Raw genomic sequence first — 15,614 nt, forward strand, 5'->3', positions numbered from 1 at the left:
GAGGATGGGATTTGCCTCTGTGCCAGAGGGAAGGAGATCCCCCTAGTGCATCCCCGGCAGGATGGTGTCATCAGGGGGGTTATCCTGCAGCCGGGGGCCATGCTGGGCTGGGAGATGGAGCAGGAGAGAGGGGGGAAAGGGCAGTGACTTCCTTCTCACCTGCCTGGGTGTCCCGGGGCATCTTCCTCTTCCTTGAAGCCTCCAAGGGCTTGGGAATGGGAAATCCTGGTTTGGGGAAAAGAAGGGATGAGCACATTGACTTTGAAGGCCCCTCTGCCCAAGTCCATCTCTAGAAGTCACCGGCCATCTGGGGTCCACTAAACCTCCCCAATACCAAGATTCAGCCCTGGAAAAGCATCTCCTGAGTTCTCAGTTCCTGGTCCCTCCCCTTTGGTGTTTGGGTTTCCCCCCTACCCCAGCTGCTGGGGGTCACGCTTATACACAGGGTCCCCCTGCTCCCTGATCCCTGCCCTCCCCAGGCTGCTGGAAGTCCCAGGAATGTGAAAAGCTCCCCCCCTTGGGTCTCCCTGTTTATAGACGCCGGGAATTTTTGGGCTCCCGGCTTCCCTTCTCCCCTTCTTCTCTGCTTTGGGGCGCAGGGACTCCAAGGAGCCCCCCTTCCCTTCTCCAGGCTTTTGAGGGTTCCGCTACTGGCAGTGCTCTGCCCTCTCTGGGATCCCCATTTTTGGGCTCCTGAGGGACACTGGGATCTGCTCCTCTAGGCTGCCTCTGTGGGCAGCTGCCACCAGGCGCCATAGAAGCAGACTTGCCCACAAGGGCTGCAGTCAGGCCCGGGAGAGAGAGGGTTAATCAAGAGGTCACCCACAGGTGTCGTTCACACGCGGCGCCAACAGATGTCGCTATTGGACAAGAAATGAGTACACAGAAGCTTGGGACGTTCCAAAGAGAAAAAGAGCCTGTTTTCTTCCAACATCTGGTGAGGTATTTCGAGAATGCCAAAGGTGACCGTGGATTGGAGGATGGAATTACTACCTCTCCAACCACACTGCTCCAAAGACCAAGCAATCATTTCTCTCCACCCACAGAGAAAGATGTTAATGATTCTATTTCCACCTGAAATGCTGTGGGACCTCTGTCTCTCAAAGATTAAAACGTTCTCAGAAGGCTAAAGAAGTTTAATGAGAACTTGAAAACTTTCCAAAGAACTCTAAAAGAAAACTTAACACTTTTAAAAAACAGAGCAACAACTGGGCTCATACTTTGGGCTACTTGGAGCTACTAAGAGAAATTGGGATCATGCTGCAAGCCAATTGCAGGATCTGGGCATGACTGGATGCATGCTGGAGGCAACTGGGATATTCTGACCATGACTGGAGGATCATACCGGGAAAACTAACACCTTATGGGGCCACTGCTAGTGCCTGGAACTGATTACAGATGTGCTGGGGGATATTGGAATCTACTGGCAGTATCTGTAACCATACCGGGGAGACTGGAAGCATATTGGGAACGATTGGGACCATGCAGCAGAGAACTGGGACCGAACTGGAGGCAACTGGTAATGAGTGGGAACATGGTGAGAGGGACTGGGTTCCTTCCATTATTCCAGCCTCTCCTTAAAAGCAACTTTTTCCATAGGTGGAGCAAAGATGCTGAAAAGCAGCAAAGGTGAAGAGCCTGGCTCAGCTTCAGAAGTGTGCCATTCACAGAAGGTGAAGAACGAAGCAGCAGAGCACTGGCCTTCTGTGCACAGTGAAGGCAATTGCAAAAATCCAGCTGCAGCTCATTCCCAAGCACAGGAAGCTATCTATCTTCTTGCTTGTAAACAAACTCAGCGCAGCCCTTCTTTCCTGCAGCTGCCATCACGTTCTCTGCATCTCGGAGCCTCAGGGGACAAGCAAGACTTTCCAAGTAGGGTTGCATCAGGACTAAGTCAAAACCCAGGAAAGTTGTCCTGGAACACCTTCCTTCCATATGCATGCTACCAGTGAATTGAACAGGCACAAGAGTGGCAGCCACCATCGTCTAGCAGTCCAAAGGCTGCACACACAAGCCTGCTTCTTTGCAGCTTCATTCTTCACCTCTTACCTGCTACCACTCTCTCTGGCTCCCAGAGGCGAAGAAACGACTACTTCGTGCACAGCTCACTGGAGCGGCAGCCGTGTGCTGCAGAGCGCGGCTTCTGCTGGAAGCCGCTGGGGAGCGGCACTTCCCTTCAGACAGCTCTGGAGCCCCCTGTTCTGCATCTCTAGTCGGCTAAACCTCAGCGAATAGCTTTTCCACTACTTTTCAAAGGGAGAAACTGTACCAGCACTGCACACGTATCCTCATCTTGCCCCAGTTGTGTAGGCTCTTATGAGTTTGTCACTGATTAAATAATACATAATTCTTGCTGGAAACTTGCAGGATATATCTTATTGTCACTGTTAATTTTTGTTTTCTTGCTCTTTTTAGATCTTTCCCTGTGTTCCTACACACACTCTGGGTAAGCAATTTCTTATTTTCTTACCTATATGGCTTTTCCAATCTTTCTCTGAGTTGGATGTTTTTGAATTAAGTCCTGTGAAGTTAAAGAATTGTGACTGCAGGAGTGCTAAATTCAGAAATCTTAACTATTTGAGGGGTTTTACTCACTGAAGAGCTAAAAAATGTGTCTTCATATCTTCCTATGTGAAGAATATCTTGTGAATATCTCTAAAAATATCTCTGTGCAGGTAGTTTGCACACATGTAATGCTTCAGTCATTGCTTTGGCAAATTTTACAGAACTGCAGCATTGTGTGTTTTGCAACTTCTAGGGAGTTGTTTCTAGGCATTGAGAGTGGGTTTTTTTCGCCTAACTTTAGACATCTGCAATTCATCTAGCTCTCCTAAATAGTCAATAGAAATACAAATACATGCACAGATCAGGAGGTGAGATTCATCTTCCCACATGTCTTTCAAAGGGCTATCAATGTGCACAACAGCTTCTAGTCAGAATTGTGCTCAGTACACTCAATAAAGTTGAGAGAGTTGATAATTTTATTCTGTAGTATATATCCCCAGAGGCTGAGGGGCTCTCCATGCTCCAGTGCCTACCAGTCTTCTCAATTATTCAAATCCTTGAGTTGAATCCCAGCAGAAAACAGTTTTTTCCAGGTGACCTTTACCAAAAGAATCAATGTTAGGTGGAATAAATGAAGTCCTTTTCTGTCCATTTAATAGAAAGGGGTCTTACAGATTAAATGTATTTGCTCAGGTGAGAGAAATCATACTCTTTATCAATGGCATGGATTGCCTGGTATTGAAAGCAGAAAGAAGCAAAAAACCAAGCCAATAAATGTGCAATGCAGTCAGCAGAACATCGAGCAAACCAGTAAAAATATAATTGCTTGATATGTCAGATGAATCTGAGATCTACGTCTAGAATCCATAATAATGTTTTTCTTTCACATTTAAAATATGAAAGAGGATGAAATGATGATATAAAGAATTCATGGCTTTCAGTTACAGTATTTCTTTAGCGACATGTACACCTCTTAGCATTCCATCAGCAATTTTTTCGTTTTTAATAGCCTTTATAATTTTTAATATTTCTTGGGTCAATTTGGGTTTTTTTGGCTAGTATTTGCATAAACTTTTTTTTGGAAGACTGGGAAAAATTTTCAAAAGTGATTCAATTGGCGGCTCTGCCATTTAATATTAGAAAGCATTGTTTCTAGAAAGTGTTGTTTCTAGAAGACAAACACACTAAATCAAAGAGTATTTCCATTATACTTCACCACTATTTTTCCCACCATCTGTCACAGTGAGCTCATTGGCACTCTGTGCCGCCTTCCCCGGGACCCTGTGACTCTGATCAGATAACCCTGGACCCTCCTTCCTGCCCTAATGGGGTTGGGGAGAGCCAGGGAAGCCCACCCTGCCCAAAGTCTGCACAGACCCCTGACATTTCCTGTTCGTGCTCTTTTGTCCCGCTCTCCCCTTGGACACCACAGAATAAAGAGAGCTGAACCAACGTGTTCGGAAGGATGGATAAATAGAATTATTCATAAGTAATACAGCCAGGATGAGAACAGTCCTCCCTGCTAGCCGGACAATGCCCTTGCCTACGGATGGGTCCAGGGGTCAAATGGACTGTTCCATCTCACCCCCTAAAAGATGTACGGTTCACCCCACGCCTGTAACCCTCCCCTGAAACATCAAGTGCCTGTAACCCCATTGGCCCAAGCCTTGTTCCAGCCCACCTTGAAGCCCCCTGATGAGAGGCCCCCCGAGGGGGCAGACGCCCTCTTGGAACTTCCACTCCTCTTGGATATTTAGGGGGCTGTGTGAGGGGGGAACGTCAGTTGGCTCCCAACGTGTGCTGCCATAAGCCCACGCAGAAGCTGGAGACTCCATTTCAGAGGATCTCAATAGCTTTTTGGGACAGTCAACTGCCCTATTACTCTAGCTGCCTTTAAAGGCTTTGAGTGACTGGGAAAGGTCGGGGACCTCGCCTGAGTACCCCAGGTGAGCTGGCTGGAGAGGGACCCCAGGCGAGTTCACAGACGAACCCCGCAGCTCATAGGCTTGGTAAGTCCTCCGATCACATCACCCCGGGATCGCGCCTGGCTGGGAGGGTTATTACCACAGTGACTGCGGGAGCTGCTCGAGACGGTAAAGCCAGGAACCCTGCGCGGGAGAAATCCCCTGTCCCAGAGTTAGGGCAGGAGCCGCTCCAGCAGTGGCGGGACGAGAACCCGTCCCCCCGCCCGGATCCCGCGATACGGCAGGAATTCAAACAATTCTTACTGTGTTACAAAGTCTGGTGGAGAATAGACCAGCGATACGATTAAAATAATGGGTGCAAAAGTATCGGTGGAACAAAAGAGCACACTAAAAGACCTTAGCAACATTTTAAACAATGTATCGTTCTCAAATAAGCTCCTCCTGCATTTTGCATGCTGGCTATTAGCAGAAATACCAAATTTTACTGTGCAAGAACTGAATTCGCTTTCTTTTTGGGACCAAATTGGACAGATATTAACTTTAAAAGTCGAAAATGGTGAACATAAAGCTTCTCGATTTATTCCGATATTTTTACAAGCCTGAAAAAAGATTTTTTAGAAGCAGAAAAGAGCATACAAACACAGAATCACAGTCCGAATAACCCCTTTCCCCCCACCTACCCACCTCCTCAATATCCCAGCCCTGATATCCCTTCACCCACCCTGTATCCTCTTCTAACACCTGTTTCTTCTGAGAAATATAGTCCGTATTTCTCCGAAACTGAGGAATTCTCTTCCCAGCACCCAGCAATGCCGCTGAAACACACGCGGCACCATAATGGCAGTGACCACGTGCTCCAACCCCCTCCCCTTCACAATCCTTTCCTGCCCCCACGCACCCGCCCCTCGTTCAATCCCTTCCGATCTCCGACAGCCCCCCAACACCCTGCTTATCAGAGCCAGCCCCCGCGCTGCCCCGGGAACGGGAATGGGGCCGGGGCCGCCCCTGCACAGCTCCCAGCCCCGGCGCGGGGGGAAGTCAGGGCAGCCCAGAATTTCCACCGCAGCACCGGCACCCTGGCGCTGCCTCTTACCGGGACTCAGGGGGTGGCGGGGGTACACAACCCTGCCTCTACCGACATTAGAGATGAATCTATACCATCTCTAGCAACGGTTGTTTATTTAGGAAGGAGAAACGGTACCAGAACATACCAGCCACTGTAAGAGAAGGGTGACCTTTTTGTTCGATGCAGCTGCAGATAGTAATTTGTTTCAAGGAAGTTTGTTTTTTTACAGCGGTAATAGGCAACAGGCTGTGAATTGCTGATAACACGCATTCCTAAGCTTTTACAGCGGTAGTAGGCAATAGGCTTTGCATTGCTTAACTGATAACACGCATTTCTAAGATAACACGTATACTTGAGACTGTGAGAATCCCCAGATCAAAGGACACCTGTGAGGAAGACAACCAGTCTTCATCCCACGACCACCAGAAGGCAGAAAACGACCACCTAGCAACAGAATGCGATTGCGCAGAAGAAACGAGTGAACTAAGGAAGAAGATAAAAACAGTGAGCTAGGGGATCACAGGCGCGGCAGTTTGGCGGAGCGGTTGCTCCCCTCTGTCGCCGCAGCGCTGCTTTTTGCTTTGCTCTCATATACTCTATTAAATGAATTAAATAAATTCTGTTAATCGGATCAGATGGCCTCTTGTGCTCACTCATAACAGCCACTACCATATAGAGACAAAACAGAGATCTGTAAAATACAGAGAGAATTTGGGAGGTCCAGTGAGATTTTTAAAGGTATGATTAGGGCAACGTTTAATTCAAATGAAATGGTACCTAATGATATCACTGATTTATTTAAATGTTTACTAACACCTTCTGAATATGAGATATAGGAAAGTAAGTGGAAGTTAGCTTTGACAGTAGTTTTACAAGAAATACAACACACACCCAGTGAGGCCATTGACAGTGATGGCAATCCTATTACAATGCATCATTTATGTGGTACAGGAGACATACAATGCCCAGAAAAACAAACCAGACTGTTATCTAGGTCAGTTTTGGAAAAAATCTGTAATGCTGCAGAAAAAACATTGTATTAGTTACCAGTAACGGAGGCTAAAGGCAGCTATATTAACATTAAACATTAAAGTTTCCTTCCAAGAGTTTTTTACAGTTTGTGGGTTGTTTGAGAACCCAAGTTGAAAGATAGGTGCAACACCCCGGGGTACAAACAGAGCTGATTTAAAAAATGGCTCAGAGGAATGCAAATGAGACCTGTCATAGAATTATTCTCAGTCTTCCTCTCGACCCAGCACCTAGTCTTGCTCAGATGCTTGATGCCTGCGTCAGGAGAGCAGGGCTGCTCGATACCCCTGACAGCCATACAACATCTGCAGAACTACAGCCTGTTGCCACTGCTGCACCAAGTCCAAGGAGACAACCAATGTCATCACAACAGCTGCAGCACATCATCTGCCTGCGTTGCAAGAAACCAGGACACTTTGCCAGAAACTGTCCTCAAAACCAGAACCAGAGACAGATCAACAAACAAAAACTAAGTGTACAGTGCGTGCACACTGCTAAGACAGCTACACGCAAAGACATAAATATAGCAGAACCCACACAGGACAAGGCCTCTCTCTTAACGAATAAGGGGGAGGGTAGGACTCATGGTGGCGGGGGGGAGAGAAAAATAAAAATGTCAAATGTACAACTAACAAGGTCGAGCAGCTGCTAGGCAGACCTCGCCTAGGGACTGCCAAAGGATCTCATTTCAGATCCACTGATTGGGAAGTCATTATAGTGGACCTGTAAAACAGCTCACAAGACCTACAGGTGTACAATATGGAACTGGACAGTGAGTATTTTGTTACTGGGGACACAGCACACACACCTCCAGAGATTGAAATAGTTCCCATGACTATTAAGGGAAAAATATCCAGTCTTATGCTATTGGCATGCTGTTTACACCCTCCATTCTATCTAGAAAAGGGGCAAATTCTGGCACAAGCCATCCCCATCCCAGTAGAAATAACAGTAGAAGGAAAATCACCAGAGATCTACTGGGCAGAGGTAGTAGGAGAGGATAGACCCTCAATGGCATGCAAACTAACACATGGGTCAGAGCACCTTCAGGTTGAAGGGGTTCTGGACACAGGTGCAGACATCACGGTAATACCTAAAACCATGTGACCACCACACTAGGAATTGCAACCTGTGGCAGGCAAACTTCAGGGCATAGGAGGAACCACATTGGCAAAAATTTCAAAAAATGTTGTGCAAATTGAGGGACCTGATGGGAAATTGGCAAGTGTTTGCCCATTTGTGGCAGACTATAAGGCTCCTCTGTGGGGGAGAGACACCATGTCCCAGTGGGGAGTCCAGTTGAGCATTCCTGAAACACCCCAGGATTTTTGGAAGTAGCGACTGTGGGGTGCCCTGCCCACAAGTTAAAGTGGTTGGATAACACCCCAAGGTGGGTAGCTCAGTGGCCTTTGGGTAGTGAGAAACTTAAGGCGCTTGAGAAACTTGTGAAGGAGCAGTTAGCTCAAGGATACCTGCAAGAAACTGACAGCCCTTGGAATTTCCCAGTCTTTGTAATAAAGAAGCCCGGGAAGGACAAGTGGAGATTGCTCCACGATCTCAGAGAAATAAACAAAGTTGTAGAAGACATGGGACCTCCCCAACCCGGGATGTTGCCATCATGCTGGCATGGTAGTGTGGAGGAAGGTTTTAGAAAGGCCTTGGGAATGGTAAACTGAGGAAAGGGATACATTCATGTATGCCCCGTTGTTTTAGAAAGGCCTTGGGAATGGTAAACTGAGGTAAAAGATACATTTATGTATGCTCCACTGTTTCGGGAAAGTCCCGCTTCAGCATTCCTCTGTAGACCCCCTTCTCCCCACCCCTGAGCAGTTCCCATTGGACCCGGCCCCTGGGGTGGTTCTGATGTGCCTTAGCTGAACACTGTCTCTATTGTTTAGTCCTTATCTCTTAATTTTGCTGTATAAAACTGTATCTGGGCAGTGGCCCGGGGCCTTTGGTCCCTGCTATGGTTCAGGCAATACAATCTCTCTGGACAAGCATACCATTGGTCTCTCTTGGTCTCTTTATCTCGAATCCTAGCGGTGACTGAGGCAGCGCCGCAGCTCGGACCGTGCTAACCCAGACGGTGCCTGGTGAGCCCAGGGCAGCGGGACCACGGAAAACCCCGGCCCCGAGAGGGGACAGCTAGCCGGAGGGTCCCGGGGGGCCGGGGAGGGGTGGGGGAAAGCCGCAAGTGACCCCCGAAAGCCGCACCTGGATACCTAGTCCAGCTATGCTCCCCCAGAATTGGAAATTAGCTGTATTAGATATAAAGGACTGTTTCTTCCAAATTCCATTGCACCCTGAAGATGCCCCGAGGTTTGCATTCTCGGTTCCTACCATCAATCAGGAAGCCCCAATGAAACGCTATCACTGGAAAATTTTGCCCCAAGGTCCAAAATCCAGTCCTTTCATATGCCAATAGTACATAGCCTTGCTACTGTCTCCGGTACGTGCAGAGAGAAAGGATCCTTCACTACATGGATGATGTGCTTGTGTGTGCTCCCAATGACTCTATACTCCAATACACGCTTGACCTAGTGGTTGAAGTTTTAATGTCTGTTGGATTTCAATTGCAGAAAAACAAAGTTTAAAGAATGCCACCTTGGAGATACCTGGGCCTGGAAATCTCTGCAAGGACTATTGTCCTGCAGAAATTGGAGATCAATTGCAACCCCAGAACACTAGCAGACCTCCAGTCACTGTGTGGGTCTTTAAATTGGGTAAGGCCTTGGCTAGGCCTCACAAATGAGGACCTAGAACCTCTCTTCAATTTATTGAAGGGGGAGAGGGAGCTAGCCTCCCCAAGGGAGCTGACCCCAGAGGCAAAGACAGCAATTGAAAAGGTACAGAAGGCCTTGTCAGAAAGGCAGGCACACCGGTGTGACCCAAATGTGCATTTCCAGTTCATTGTTCTAGGAAAGCTGCCACACCTGCATGGGTTGATTTTCCAATGGATCGAGGGGCAGAAGGATCCACTCTTAATCATAGAATGGGTTTTCCAATTGCTCCAAAGATCCAAAACCATCACTAGGCCACAAGAGCTAATAGCAAAGCTGATTCAGAAGGCCAGGGTGAGGTTGTGCGAATTAGCAGGGTGTGACTTTGCATGTATCCACCTCCCAGTCAGGCTTTCTGAGGAGGGAAGGAACTCTCCTGAGAGATTGACCAAAGCATTTGCTCCAGATCAGTGCCAGTCTTCAGCTATCTCTGGACAGCTACAGGGGACAAATATCAGTCCATGCCTCATCTCACAAGTTGTTCAATGAGGAATTCCACCTTATTCCTCAAGAGAAAAGGAGCCGGAGGGTACTCAAGGCTCTCACAGTGTTCACGGATGTTTCTGGGGCTTCCTACAAGTCGGTGATGACATGGAGAAATCCACAGACTCAGCATTGGGAAGCTGATGTTGAGCTTATGGAGGGATCCCCCCCAGGTGGCTGAACAGGCTGCAGTGGTGAGAGCTTTTGAGAAGTTTTCTGAGCCAATCAACTTGGTGACAGACTCTGCCTTTGTAGCAGGAGTAGTGTCCAGGGCGGAGCAGGCTGTGCTCAAAGAAATAGAGAATGAACATCTCTTCAGATTGCTCTCAAGGCTGATTTATTTGATCTCTCACCGAGAGCATCCATTCTTTGTGATGCATGTGAGGTCACACACTGATTTTCCAGGTGACATTGCAGAGGGGAATCGCAAGGCAGACTCCCTTGCTGCACCAGTCAAAAAAGCACGTCTCCCTGATGTTTTCCAACAGGAAAAGCTGAGTCACCAGCACTACCATCAGAATGTGCCAGGTCTGATTCAACAGTTCCAGATAACATGGAGTCAGGCTCGAGCCATTGTGACCAACTGTCCTAATTGCCAGCTCCAGGCTGTGCCATCATTGGGCATGGGGGTAAACCCCAGAGGCCTTAGCAGCTGTGAGGTATGGCAGACAGACATCCCACACATTCAGAGTTTTGATCGCCTTGAATGCGTCCATGGAAGTGTGGACACATTCTCAGGTGCAGTGTATGCCTCTGCTCATATAGGACAAAAGGCTGCACGTGTCAAGCAACACCTAGTACAAGCATTTTCAGTATTGGGGGTTCCAAAAATGATCAAAACAGATAATGGCCCAGCATATATATCCAAGGAGTTTCTGAAATTTCTCCAACAGTGGGGAGTGGAACATAAAACTGGCATTGCCCACTCCCCCACAGGTCAAGCTGTAGTCGAGTGTGCCCACCAGATGCTCAAACAGGTATTGAAAAAACAAAACTGTTCAGCTCCGTGGATGTCTCCACAAGAAAGGCTCTGTAAAGACATGTTTACCATCAATTTTCTGAACTGCTCATTTGAAAACATGAGTCCACCTGTTGTATGTCACTTTAACAGTGGCAACCAGTTCAAATTGTCTCAGGATCCCCCGGTCTTTATTAGCGATCCAGAAACTTGGGAGACCAAGGGTCCCTATGAACTTGTAACCTGGGGTCGTGGCCATGTATGTGTAGCTACTCCCTCAGGCCCTCGGTGGATTCTCCAGAAGTGGGTGAAACCTTTTGTCCCCAAGAATCCAGGTCAGACAAAAGGGGACAGGAAGCAAGTAGCTGATGCTTCAAAGAGAAGACGCCACTGGATGGAAGAAGAAGAATGTTCCCAAGCATGAATTCCTTCTGGCAGAAACAGAAACTTTAATATTTTCTTAAAATGTTTGTTTTTCCTTTTTAGAGAAAACCTACCTCCCACGCAACCCTGTGATGAACCCCGTCCAAGTTGTCATCCTGTGAATGCTGAAAAGAATGTTTAAGGGCTGGGATTCACGGGGTGGTGGACATCTATTGTTAGATCAATTTTGTAACTCCTTATTTTGTTCCTTGTTACCTTGGCGTTTGGGATCCTGCATCACTTGATTTTCAAGGCTATCAAGGGTCTCATACCTTCTACCTCAGAAGTCAACCACATAGAGTTGGCAAACCTGAGGAGGCTTGAGTATGTCACCAACTGTAGGTGGTGGGAAACCCATACTCAGGGTTGAATCGAGCCCAGTGAATTCCTGTAACCTTGTTTAACAAATAAGGATGAGGTGTTACAGTGAGCTCATGGGCACTCTATTTCCCCTTCCCCAGGTCCCTGTGACTCTGATCAGATAACCCTGGACCCTCCTTTCTGCCCTAACGGGGTTGGTGGAGAGCCAGGGAAGCCCACCCTGTCCAAAGTCTGTACAGACCCCTGACATTTCCTGTCCGTTCTCTTTTGCCCCACTCTCCCCTTGGACACCACAGAATAAAGAGAGCTGAACCAACATATATTGGGGTAAGAGCCTCTTTTGGAAATCTTTGCCATCTCCTGATATTCCTCCCCTCACAGCCTTGGATCTCTGGGCTAGCCTGATATTCAGGGGGCTGTGTGAGGGGGGCAATGTCAGTCAATTAAAGATAATTTTATATTCTTTCCAGAATCCCAGAACACGCCCATAATTTATTAAACAGAGCTTTTCATCCAGCTTTTAAGAGCAACATGCTCCTATGTTTATTTCTGCCATCTTGCTTGAAGGGGACTTACCCCACTATTAGAATCTAGATTTGAAAGAAAAAAAAGCATCTCCTCTAGTTCTTTTTTTAGTGAATCTACCATCTAGTTCTTTTTCCTGGTGAATTAATTTGTTGTTTTGATATTGATTGTTGCAGGTTTTGGTTTCCAGTCTTGGTCAGGAAAGTCAAAATATTTAGGAAAAAAAAAAACAAACAACACATTCACAAAGCAATGCAAAGAATTCTGCTGGAAATAAATAGTTAGTCCCAAGTATCTAGAACCAAAGGTGTACAATTACTTGGTTCCATCTGAAGAGTTGTTTTATGTTGCATTCTAGGCATGAACTTCTATCAAAGCTGTTGTACATTTGATTTACTCCCCAAATCAAAACCTATCTCCTGATAGGGTTAATTAACATTCTACGTAAAAAATAGATCTTGTGTTAGAAACAATAGCAAACCAAGGGAAAAGCCCCCAAATCCACAAATCCCAAAAAACAAAACCTAAAAGCTCAAACTCATAAACAACTACCAAAGAAACAGTTTCTTTGGTTGCCACTTTTTCACTTCTCTTCCACAATGCAAAGATAGCTCTTGGCAGTTGAAGATGTAGAAAGTAGCCAAGTCTATTTGAAACCATGTTGCTTCTGAAAATATTTTGGCCTGAATATTGTTTCTAATATGATTTTTTTTTTCTAAGTCAGTAGCAGCGCTTTCTTCTATGAGTTATAATGGAAAACATTACTTGTCATTATTCCTATGGTTTTAAGCAACTTAAGATGGTTTGGTTACAGGAATAAAATACTCATTTTTATTGATGTGTACATATATGTGTCTGCACATGATTGTACAAATCAGGTCCACTTCTTTTCATTTGTTTAGTTTGTTTAATAGACTTTATCTACGCTCCAAATTTCACTGGTCTATTTTGACAATCACTTTTAAAACATATTGCTGAAGAAGCAATCCTCCCAATCAATTCCTAACCATTTACTTTTGAAAAGTAGACTTTCATAGAGTCTAAATACCCAAGATTAAAGAACCACATTTTCCCCCTGAAAGTCAAGTTTTCAAAGGGTAAAAGAAGGACATTCTGGAGAACAATATTTATTCTAGATCATTCATATTGGATGTTGTGATAGACTATTTGACTGTCTCTGATGAAAAGGATTTCAATTTTCCAAAGGAGAAGGGAAGAAGGATAGTGGGAAAACACATTTACTTTCCTTGAAGCAATTGATAGGCAAGTTCCTTTAGTCACTACTTGGTGCCTCTGCAGTCTGTAGCATAAGTTCTTCATATTGTAAAAGAAATATTTAGAAGAAATTGAAAGATCTGGAGAATGTAATTTCAAGACGTGTGCTCTTAGTCACTACTTAAATGAAGGTTCAAATGAGCTTCCAGATCAAATGATTTCTGCCAGATGAGAGCAAAGAATTGTAGGGATGTGCAGCAACTCAGCCTCTGTTCTGTTCTCTTCAGTTATCAGCCTTTTAAGAAATTGTCATTTCTAGCTGAATTTCTAGTGCACACTTTCCATAGATGTTGCATATGCTGTAGTTGCAGATTTAGAAGAATGGCTATTTTCTTCTTTTACAAGCTAAAAATGATGGACAAGACACCATATATGCTCAACATGTTCTTTCACACCAAATGACTTGAAATGATACTATGGTTCATCTATTTGAGAAACTTGCAAGTACTAATCCAGAAGTACCTTGCTAGGAACTTGGATACACTGCTGGTTCTTTAAGTGTTTCCTGTGAAAACTGCTGCAGTTCAACTAAGTGCAATGAAAGTGCACTTTCAGCTTTTCCAATAGTATTTTTACTTGGCAGAAGCACTGCAATAGGATATTTAAAAAATAGACGTGACCTAGTTGCACAATTACCTTTTAATTAATAACAGCTTGAAATTTCACTTATTGCTGATAGAATTTCTATTCTGATTGATGTCTTGCTTTTCCAGAGGGTGAATTTAGGACTTATCTGTTCAAAAGTATGTGTCTTTAATTGAATTCAGTGCCTTTTTATGACATACCTCTTACAAACAAAGCCTCTCTTTGACATTTGGATGGGTCTGAGTAATCAATAGTTTTTTCTTCACTGTATTTGTAGTGATTCTGTTTCCAGTTTCAACCTCCAGAAATTCAAGAAATTAAAAACCAATCCAGTTCTTTCTTCAGTTAACCTCTGTTTAATCAAGGAATGTTTTTCATTAATAACACTTTAGAATTTTCTCCATTGATCCAGTCAAGTCATGGAAGGTATTCAGTTGGTAGGTTTGGAATGGGTTTCTCACCACCGTGTTGCCTACATTCCACTTCTCACATTCCTCTTGTAAAGCAAATGAGCTTTGGTAAATTTTCAGAGTAGATTTCTTATCTTATTAGCAGTCTAAAAACTATTCTTATTGTCTTAAATTGAATTCTGTTTCTATAGGAATGATAGTTGTAAAAATATAGACTGTGATAAGAGAAAATATCTTTTCAAGGTGATACCTACAATTTCCCTCTACTGATTAGTATTATCTAGACAACCCAAATAGAATTGTGGTAGCTGATATTTGGAAAGCAAGGTGTTGCTTTTAATGAGAGTTTTTTTAATATTTGAAAAAATCCAGAGTTAAAGAATTGGAACAACTAAACGTGGAGAGATTTCTTGAAAAAGTCCTTTAATAAAAAAGGTATGTTGTAGATGTGTGCTAAACATGCCATAGATGTCTTCCTGTAAAACATGATCTGTTATCTAGGTATTTATTCCTTAATTGCCATAATACTTGGCAAAAAAAATTGCATGCAAGCAACCTAAGTTAGACTGAATGGTTTACATGAAGATGTAGTTAGGACAGTTTTTACCAAATATTTCATGACTTTTCTTACCTTCTAGGCAATAAATCCAGGTAATAGATCCAGGAAGAATAGGCCTTGACTTTGAAAACCAAAGCCTGTTGAACAGAAAAAAGATAGTTCCTTCTTTCAGACCCAAAATCACACATATGTTTGCAGGGGGAAAAGGTGTATCTGTGTGTGTGAATGGGAAGTATCCTCACCCACGAAACAGATCCAATATTTAGTAACCAACATCTAGTAAGTGTGGATGCCTAGAATTTTCTGCACTTTATTTCTCTTTTTTTTTTTTTTTTAAATTCTCATCAGTTGAAAAATTCTTCCGTGTTTGTGTGAGAATAGAAATGTCCATAAAGCTTAGCAAGGTAAGGGTTATCCTTTGTACTAAATGATGAAAATTTAGAAGATTGTCTTTTCATCCGCATCAATCCAATTTCTTCTTTTGGAACTAATTTTGTTAACTATAGTAGTAACTTCAAGATGTATTTTTAGAAGACGTAAAAATGGATATCATCATTTGTATCAGACAAATAGAAAGAAAATCCCTTCAAACCATCCATTCCACCATTTCAATGTTGTATTTTTTAATTTTCAATATCTAACCCTAATTCGTATCTTACAATTACTTTTGTATGCTCTTTCTTCAGAGAATTTTATTCTTCATTCATTTTTAAGTTTTAAAATTATATTTAGGGAAGAGTAATTTACTGTAACTACTTCACAGTTTGCAG

The 15,614-nt window shown here is 44.3% G+C and overlaps 1 protein-coding gene across 2 annotated transcripts in view; it reads right to left on the reverse strand.

Annotated features, from left to right (window-relative positions):
- LOC110469540 (uncharacterized) overlaps positions 1-9,167 on the reverse strand; it is a 16,469-nt gene extending 7,302 nt beyond the window's left edge. Inside the window, exons 1-2 of one of the 2 annotated variants that reach the window (XR_002465261.3) lie at positions 5,152-9,161; positions 160-225 (exon numbers count right to left, since the gene is read on the reverse strand). Coding sequence is in view for 1 of the 2 variants with exons in the window: in XM_085559967.1 (XP_085416093.1) it covers positions 160-225; positions 5,642-5,766 (191 nt within the window). In the remaining variant the exon portion in view is untranslated. Of the gene's footprint in view, positions 1-159; positions 226-5,151 lie in introns of both variants that reach the window. The other variant, XM_085559967.1, reaches the window with a different exon arrangement.
- Positions 9,168-15,614: the final 6,447 nt, after the last annotated feature.

The sequence above is a fragment of the Lonchura striata genome, chromosome 23 (genome assembly GCF_050655825.1).
Source record: "Lonchura striata isolate lonStrDom1 chromosome 23, ASM5065582v1, whole genome shotgun sequence".
Taxonomy (NCBI): domain Eukaryota; kingdom Metazoa; phylum Chordata; class Aves; order Passeriformes; family Estrildidae; genus Lonchura; species Lonchura striata.